The sequence below is a fragment of the Neopsephotus bourkii genome, unplaced genomic scaffold, assembly GCF_033783945.1.
Source record: "Neopsephotus bourkii isolate Nb327-2 ecotype Australia unplaced genomic scaffold, CSIRO-AGI_Nbou_v1 NB_1767, whole genome shotgun sequence".
NCBI classification, from domain to species: domain Eukaryota; kingdom Metazoa; phylum Chordata; class Aves; order Psittaciformes; family Psittacidae; genus Neopsephotus; species Neopsephotus bourkii.
Window position 1 is genome coordinate 4,271,280 of NW_026902241.1, and position 9,792 is coordinate 4,281,071.

Sequence of the window (9,792 nt, forward strand, 5' to 3'; positions counted from 1 at the left end):
CATTATTGTAACAGTTTCTCCCATGGTCTAGTACCATAGGTCACTAAGTCACCCTTACAACATTTTCAAACTACTATACTTTATGTAAAATAGCTTTAGTGAAGTGAGTAAACATTCCTGCGCTCCAATTGCAGCAAACGCTGAATTAACATTGGCATATGTTAGACATTAGTTCCAATACAATTAGTTCATAACTGTAGAATGAGAGACAAATCATGTCTCCTGTCCTTTAGGGCCAACATGAGATTTCAAATACAATGCGAGCATATCTCCTAGTTTGCATTTCAGAGGCCTTTCAATAAACCTTAATACCATTCAAATAGTTTCTAATTAAATATTCTAATCTCAGTTGACACTGGGAAAACAATTTGCTAATCTGATTTCTCCATCATGGTCTTATTTAATAAAGCCTAAAGTAATAATGTACTACAGAAAAAGACAGATACTGTTCTAGATATTCTAATGCAAAACCTCCTGTCATAAGAATGATTCTTTTACAAGTTATTATGTATGATACAGGAAAGAATTAACAATTTTACTAGAAGACTCTCCAAAAAGGACAGACATCTAAATTTAATGAAACAGCTTGAAAATCTCGCAATGTAAGAATGCCTCTTAGGGGACAAAACCTGAAATATTGGACAGAGTCTTTTGGATGACAGCCCATTCAGTTTCATACACACTGGGAAATAAGAAAATACTTCTTTCACTCTCACAGTGCTAAAAAACAAAAGTGACAGTTCAGATATTGACAGAATAAATATATATAAACTCCTTAAAGCAGTCAATATGAGCAGCTGCACGGCTCTGGCCAAAACAAACAAACAAAATAAGTCAGTAAGCAAACGGATGCAGTGAGAAGGGGGGAACTGGAGATCCTGGCTGCCTGCCACAACAGAAAAGTTATCACAAGGGCAATCAAGGTGTGAAATACAAACAGAAGTACGAAAATAGGAAATAGGTAACTAGTTTGTAGCAAAGGCTGGATACAGAATGAGAACAAAGAGGCATTTGAAGATTGTTTTAAGGAGAGAAATAACTGATAAAACTGAAACCTTTATTTAAGGCATGAAAAAGAAGAAAAGGGCATGAGCACACAGTTCTTTTTAATTTGAATCATTCTAGTAACATACATTCAGGCTTTTAGATGAGAAAGCTGCTCAAAACACAGAAATAGAACTCCCAGGTCAAAAGTGAAACAACTAGCAGCAGTGAAAGAAAATCAAAGTTTTCCATTTATTTATCTGTCTTTGCAGGAAGAAGTTCACACATTAACAGAAATGTACAAATTCACATGGTATACCTAGCAAACAGTGAATCATTTTAAAATATCTCAAGAGATGCTACTTACACTAAAATATTTAAGGAATTAATAGGAAGAATGATTATTTTAATACTTAATTTCATCACATGCATTACAACATAAAGCAAACACTTAAGGCTGTATTTCCCTGCTGCAAATGAGTTATTAACCATTTTGCCCCAAAAACTTTTGCTAGCATAGTTTCTCTGATAAAAACTGAGTCTCTATTCCCCAGATTACTGTCCCAAGTCACAGTTTTGGAGTTCTTTTAAACCCAGCCATTTCAGCAACACTGAACTTCTGCCTGCTCCTGACCATTAAGTCAAACACTTCACACTGCGAGCTGTGGCCAACATACTGACCCTCGCATATCAAAACACCCACACCACAAAGCTAGTCACCCACCTGTGTACCCAATGAGCCATCATCTCCTTGCTCCTATTGCTGCACCCAGGCCCAAGGGTCGTTGGCACCCACTGGGCCAGGTGCTGGACACACAGTGTATCACACTGGTGGGATGATGCCACCAGGCAGGCGTGTGAGAACCATGTGAGAATGGTTTGGGTTGGCAGGGACTTTAAAGCTCATCTAGTTCCAACTCCCCTGCTACGGGCAGAGACACCTTCCACTACTACAAGGCCCCAGCCACCCAACCCATCCAACCCCATGCAAGAAGTACCGCAAGAGGATGAAAATACAACTTCCACGCAGCCTTCCGTTCAAACAAACACAACATGCCAACACCCAATAAGAGCCAAGCCCCACACCATCCACTGAAACAGCCTTTAATCAAACACCCGCTTGTGCAAGTAAACTTTCTCAGGGTGTACTGTTTGCAAGCACCTGTATCCAGCCTGCACCGGTGGCGACATGGCCGCGGAGCAGGACGGCAGAAAGTGGCACCAAGCCGCAGCCGCCCGGCCCGCCCCGGCCTGAGGAAGGCGCCGGGAAGCCGCGGGGGAGCGCGGCACCCTGCCGTGTCTCCCGCACCCTTCTTCCCTTCCCCCTGGGACTCCTACTCTTTGGCGAAGACGCCCAGCGTTATGGAGCTGGGGCGGCTGCCCAACTCCTTCTTCTTGCTCCCCTTGGAGGCCATGACCGCGTGTCCCGCCGCGTCCGCCGTGTTGCCAGGCGACCGAGTCTGCCGGAGGTGGCGGCCCCAGCCGGTCATGAGCCGCGGGGCGGAGGCAGGAAGGGCCGGGCACAGACGCCCGGGCAGGTGCCGCCCGCCCTCAGGGAGGAGCGGCACCTGGGCTGCTGGCCGGCCTTTTCACGTTGAAGGGAGCAACAACCTGGTGTAAAGTGCGTTTGGGGAAATAGGCTTAGAGTCGAGGGTGATGACACACTGCTTCCTGAGCTCATACACGGGCTTCAGGAATCTTCCCATAATCAATCATCAAATGGTTTGGGTTGGAAGGCACCTTAAAGCTCATCCAGGTCCAATCCCCCGCCATGGGCAGGGAGAACTTCCACTAGACCAGGTTGCTCAAAGCCCTGTTTGACCTGGCCTTGAACAATACTCTGAAAAAAAACTTAAGACATTTTTATAACTCATTACAAATATTCTAATCACATGACTAAGTTTCTATTGAACGAGAACACAAGTACCGATTTAAAATGGTAGCAATTTCCCCCCTCCCTTGTTACACCAGTTCATATCAACCACATGAGAAGGAAGCAGAAAAAAAAGAATTGGTCCTGGAGCCTGGAGGGGTTTTTAAAGCTGGAATGTGCAAGTATTTTTTCATTTATTTTTTTTTTCACCTCAAAATGATACAACTAATGAATTCCTGGTATGAGGCCAAGTACCAAAGTGAAGAGAGTTCCACCAAGGTCTGATAAAACTAATATTAATCAGATACTTTTGAATTGAGTGGCTAGTTGCCTTCAATTAAGCTAAGCTGACTTTTTCAGATACAGTCTAGAGATCATGTTATGGCCCACAACTCTTGTTTCTAACAACCTATTTGCTGTTTCCAAATCTGTAGTGCATGATGAGAAATCCATAATAAAGCAGAACATATTTCTTCACTTATCCTTATTCAAGCTGAATCTCTCTGAAATATAAAAATCAATGAAAATTTATTTGTCAAATGGCAGAGGGCATGAGTATATCCAAAGAAACAAGGAAATATATGCAGATGTGCTACATCTAGAGGCTTATTTTAGACATATCTCAGATCTTGATTTATATCAAGATGACAGAAGGCCAGAAATATACTCCTAAATTTCAAAGTGGAAAATTCCTCCACATCTTTGTATTTCCTTCAGGATTATGTTCAACAGCATCCATTTTAAATAAGGTACATTGGGACACTCTTCACTTGAGAACCAAGTAACCATTTCAGCAGCTGATCTCTCTTCAACCAATTATGCTATCAAATATTGATCAGAACATGCACATGAATAACAGCAGAGACAGAAGTGAGTTCAAGCAGCTCACTACTGCTTCAGTACCAGTGCAGGGCTTACTAACCTCCACACCCTGCTGGATGCTGATGCAAACTTGCAGACTGAGGCTGGAACTTACAGGTCTGAGTTTATGACCAGAACACAAATAAAATCAGATAATCTGTGATTGATTCCTGTCTGTTCCTCTGAATCCCTTTTCCTTTCCTATACTCGCTGAATGTAGAAACGACTATGGAAAAGTATCCATAAACATAGGTGTGAGAGGCTTCCTGATCCCACTGCAGATGACCAGTGGGGTTTGTAGTACCCCAGCAAATATAATTCTTGTAATACAATTACATGAAAGTAACTGAAATTTGAGTGCATCTGTCTGTAAAGATTTTGTGTGGTGAACACAGCGAGAGAAATCAGAACAGAATGCAAGTAAGCTAGGAAGTCTTTCATTCTTTACTCTGTTAAATGACAGCTACTATATATGAAATTCAAAATGCACCTTTTTACCATAAAAATCTACAGTAAGTTTGCTTGATACACATGTATCTAGGTGCTTTGTGAATGAAAAATAAAGGCTCTCAAGGTTTGCATCCATCGAGTTACAACCTTTTATTTATCCAACGACAAATTCAATTTAGAATTCCATAATGTTACAGCAATGACAACGGCAACTTGTTTGGAAAAAGAAGTTAATGAGAATTTTAAAAAAGCTAGTCTTCTAACTGGCAAAGAATCTGTTTGGTCAGATCAGCTGCTTGACTGGCCTCATGTCTCAAGCCATGAAATACATCTGACAGACACCCCCTGAAGGGAAAAGTTGCTAGGGCAGAGGCAGCCTCACAGCTGGTAAATGTGAAATAAATACAAAAGACGATAAAACAAAAATGGCCTATGTTAGGAACCCACTGAGATGTAGCTAAGCAAATACTGAGGTAACAGGTACTGGTTAATGATGGATGGGTGGTATTCTGGTCACTGTTCTTCTAAGACACCATTCAAAACACTGTATTTTATTTTTTTTTCCACTCTTAAACCACCACATCATTAACAGCTATAGCCCACACAAGTCACTTACAGGAAAACAGTCTTGTCCTGTAAGGCTGTTCAGTCCCAAATATTTTGCACTTTTTTATAGCTGTAAATACTAGTTGGAGAGAGAATACTATGAACAGAAACATTACAAAAGCCCCTCTCAGGGGTCTTGGAGCTCAGACTTAACTCTGATTTTACAGAGGATACAAGGATTCCGGAACAAGACAGGAGAAAGATTTTGCCTTAAGAGACGGCCTGGAGTGTGGTAGAGGTGCAAATCTTCATGTGCAGAAATACCTGACGGGAAGGCTAAGGGCACTCAGATTCTTCTGAGAAGTGCTCAGTGGTAGTATTAGAGACAATGTGAACACTGAAATACAGGAAATTCCTCTTAAAAATAGGATTTGCTATTTCCTTTACTACAGTGAGGTCCAACACTGGAACAAGTTTCCTAAGAGACTGTAGAGTCTTCATCAAACAACATGGGCATGAGTAACTTGCTCAAGCTCTGAGCAGGGCTGTAGGACTACATGAGGACTATATGTAGGACTACTCCAAAGGCCCCTTCCAAGCTTACCCATTCTGTGCATCTGCAAATTTCCCATGAAAAAAAGGGGTGAAAGTTAAACATAGAAGCTTCTGGAAGAACAAATACTATATCTTCAAGCATGAGGTTGCAGCAAAGTTAGACAGGAGATGAAAGTAGAATGGATTTTCTTCTGCTCTTACTTCCTCTACTCTCTTCTGTTTATTTACTAAGTGAAAGAATAGGTGGGAGTGAGATAAGGAAGGTACAGGTCCGTGGGAAATTGTGAATGAGGGAGGAAAACGGTGGGTGGGTATTTCAGGAACAGCAGACAGTAAAAAAAAAATAATAAAATGGAGCTTGTGAGAAGATTGGCAAAGCCTGAGAAAAAGGAAAACCTGCAGTTTGTGATAGAGCTTTGGAGGAGCAGCCTGCACGCACAGTTAGGAACAGCCAGCCGCTGAGGTGACATAGGATGGAGAACTGAACTTGAGCAAAACCATCCTCAGACAGGCTGAAACTATCCAGAAACAGCTCTACTCTGTCAATTCTTAAGTCAGCCTGCGGGTAATAAGTGAAGTGGGGAAATGGAATTTACAAGTACCTTGGGTAAACTGATGGGAGTGAGACAAGGTACAAGTAGAAAATTGCAACCAACTATGTAACAGACTTCTCCTAAGCACAGGACCTTCTGCACACTGCTATTTCAAAAATATCTTATGGTTCTGATCTTACCAGGGGCATATTTTTTCTGGCACTCCAGCTTCCTCTGAATTTGACATGGTGCTAGAAAGGATCCTGAAGAAGCCCAGGTAAATTAACCATTTCTGTTGCTGGAGTAGCTTTTGATCACACTGCCATTATAGAGTCTCTTTCTGGGGTGAAGACAACCCTTAAATATTTGGTAAAATAGTCAGCACCTGCCCAAGCCCAATTGAAATACAGCAGTACCACTGAAGTCTGTGGGACCCCCCAATGCACACACCTAACTTTTAGACAAAGTGTTTTCACAAACAGGGGACCACCACAATCTTGATTACCTCTTCACTTAAATATTGGGGAACAGAACGTAGGCAGCCAGAGCAGGCAGCAGGGGAAAATAAAGAGAACAGGCCAAAAAACCCCATCCGAAATCTTTGGCTAAATGATGTGATGATTGTAGCCTGAGGGATGGAAGGGTATTTCTGTTTTTAAAATGAGAATACACAGTCTTAATGCAGTGTTAACTACTGAATTGTAGAGTTTATTAAATCTCTTACTGCACCATTTTACTTTAGTACTTTTTTATTTACAATTTAAGGATATAACTTTAAATCTTTGCTAAAATAATAATAATAGGCAACTCAGTTTACATTTTATAACTTCTGAAACACAAAAATTACAGAAATCATTGAGACTTGTGCCATTGTATGTATGACACAACTGCTATAATAACCATTTGAGCTATAGTAAGTCTCATCTAATTGTGTTTATAGCAATAATCCAGTGAAAACAAATGGTATCCCAATGGACAATCTGACTGAAAGCCCTTGTTCCTTAAACTATTAAGTACTGGAAGGCACTAATTTTGGGTACCTTAAGCTGAAGCCCAGTCAAAACCAATGACTGTTTAAGTTTCAAGCAAAATAGTTTGCCTGTATGGTGGGTTTACCCTAGCTGGATGACAAGTGCCCACTAAAGCTGCTCTCTCCCTGCCCTCCTCAGCTGGACAGGGGAGAGAAAATACAATGAAAGGCTTGTGGATTGAGATAAGGACAAGGAAAGATCATTGACCAATCACCATCACAGACAACAGATGCAACTTTGGAAAATTAGTTTCTTTCCAGTTAGAGTAGGGTAATGAGAAATAAAACCAAACCTTAAAAACACCTTCCCCCACCCCTCCCCTTCTTTCCACCTTCAACTTTACTCCCATTTTCTCTACCTCCTCCCCCTCTGTGGTACAAGGGGACAGGGAACAGGGGTTAAAATCAGTTCATCACATGTTGTTTTGGATGTTCCTTCCTTCTCAGCTGGAGGACTCCTCACACTCTTCCCCATCTCCAGCATGCGGTCCCTCAAATAGGACACAGTCCTCCACAGATTTCTCCAATATGAGTCCTTCCTATGAGCTGCAGATCTTCACAAACTGCTCCAGCATGGGTCCCTGCCATGGGTGCAATCTTTCATGAACAGATGGCTCTAGCATGAATCCACCATTGGGTTTCAAGTTCTGCCATCAAATCTGCTCCAGCACGAGCTTCCTACAGGGTCACAGTCTCCTTTGGGCATCCCCCTGCACCAGCATGAGGTCCATCACAGACTGCAGGTAGGTATCTGCTCCACCATGGACCTCCATGGGCTGCAGTGGAATCTCTGCCCTGGCACCTGGAACACCTCATCCCCTCCTTCACTGACCTTGGTGTCTGCAAAGTCGTTGCTCTCTCATATTCTCACTCCTCTCTCCCACTGAAATTGCTGTTCTGCAGTAACTTTTTTCCCTTCTTAAAGATGCTGTCCTAGAGGTGTGACCACCATTGCTGATGGGCTCGGCCTTGGCCAGCAATGGGTCTGTCTTGGAGCTGGCTGGCGTTGGCTCTGTCAGACACAGAGGAAGATTCTAAAAGCTTCTCACAGAAGCCATTCCTGTAGCCCCCTGCAATCAAAACCTTGTCATGCAAGCCCAGTACAGACTGTACATATATGCATAGAAGGATCAGCACTTCAATGAGCCAGATGCTGTCCAGCAAAAAAAAAAAAAAAAAAGAAATTAACTTTGGGCACAATACAACAATTTCAATGTTGAACATTTCAATGTTCATATACATTCATAATTTATATCAATAAAAATAAGTTAAAACCCAAACCCATCTGAATGTGAGAGGTTGAAAGGCTGTTATTCTAGATGGATACTAAATATTACCTTTGATAGATACAAGTAAAGAGCAGAGGAGTTCAGAAATGGAGTTGGCAGAATTCCCATGCTATCTTTAACCTTTAAGGAGCTGTGAGCTTTCCAACAAGACTGATTAGTATAATTCGAGCTTTCAGCAGGGTCATGATAATAAGTTAAAAATTCCTAAATTAAGGTGGGGGGAGGCAGCAAAACAGAAGTCTGTATGTTTTACCAAAAGCCTGAACACTTTATTTCATTTTCTAGAACTCATAAAAGATAAGAATCCCTTAACATTAAAAGGCCATATGACAGGTAGCAGCTACCTTTTAGTCCCAGTTATAATTTAAGGGCAATAAGGCCATGAATCCTGCATATTTTAATTTCAAGTTATAAGGCCAGGAATCTTGTGTATTTTAATTTCATTTAGGGTTCAAACCAAATTATGATTTACCCAGTGATATTACCTTTGCAGAAGGATAAAGGAACCGATATTGAGATGCTGGGTTCTACTTGCACACTTCCCAAGACAAAGCTACCTGAAACACTACCTCTACCTAAACAAAGGAAGTTTTTAAGGTACTTGGGGCAGGAAGCATTTTGTATGTACACGGACTGAAATGATAAAATAACCATCTAGCAGAATTTATCATGAGAATTTAAGCAACATAGGAAGTCTAAGCTAAGAATTTTCACCACAAACACTACTGTAGTGTTTTTTTTCCTGTTTAAAAACAAATTGAAACAGACAAATGAGCTCACAAACAAAGCTTTATGAAGGTCATGAAAAATACAGGCACAATTTCTTTCAAATAGTCTTCATTACATAGTTAGAGCTGAATCTATTATGCTCCTTATTTACAGTATTATTGTGCTGTAGGACAAAAATCTGAAGTGACCTTTTGCATACTGCCAAGTGAATGATGTATTTCAATTCTGAATTATTTATCTCGCTGGCATTTTGTTAATATATTTTTTATACTCCTCAAAGTATACTGTTGCCCCCACTTCTTAAGTTCTTTAGCAATTCATAATGTGAAGGACAAAGGCATACACACACTTAGAACTGTGTGTCTTTACAGATCATGTTATTTGGTAATGGGAGAAAAGGGGCCAGATCTCTGTTGTGGAACCAAGGTCACTAGCAAGATTTTAAGAATAGAAAGATAAGGGAGCAACAGTTTTTAAGAGCAAAATGTTTCACCATTCAGTATCATAGTTATACAGCACATTTCTTTTACAACTATTTCCTCGTATCTCCATATATCAAATGGTTACTCAGGCCCTGAGTCTGTAAGAATGACTCAAACTATTCCCCAGCGATTAGGCACTACAGATGAATAAGGATTTGTTCAGTTCAAGGAGACTGAACACTATTGCAACTCAACAGGTCTGACGCAAAGTTTAAACAAACAAAACTGAAGCTTGGAATAGCTTATTTTTCTACTACTGCAGTTAAGATACAACTAGAAAATCCCATACTGAAAGACCACTAATTGCTCTAACTCCTTTCTAGTTTTCTCAGCAATTGTAATGCCTCATTAAGCTTTTAAAATTAATAGAGGCTGACTCTGCATTAGCTGCACAGATGTACTGCACAACCACAATCCAGGAAGACTATATGCCATCTTCAGCCTTTATGAAATCAGTTGA

At 41.0% G+C, this 9,792-nt stretch overlaps 1 protein-coding gene across 1 annotated transcript in view; it reads right to left on the reverse strand.

Moving 5' to 3' along the window:
* The window catches only part of ADGB (androglobin), a 106,744-nt gene extending 104,230 nt beyond the window's left edge, over nucleotides 1-2,514 (reverse strand). The window contains exon 1 of the mRNA XM_061378781.1: nucleotides 2,323-2,514. Coding sequence (XP_061234765.1) covers nucleotides 2,323-2,474 — 152 coding nt within the window. The 5' untranslated portion in view covers nucleotides 2,475-2,514. The remainder of the gene's footprint in view (nucleotides 1-2,322) is intronic.
* Nucleotides 2,515-9,792: the final 7,278 nt, after the last annotated feature.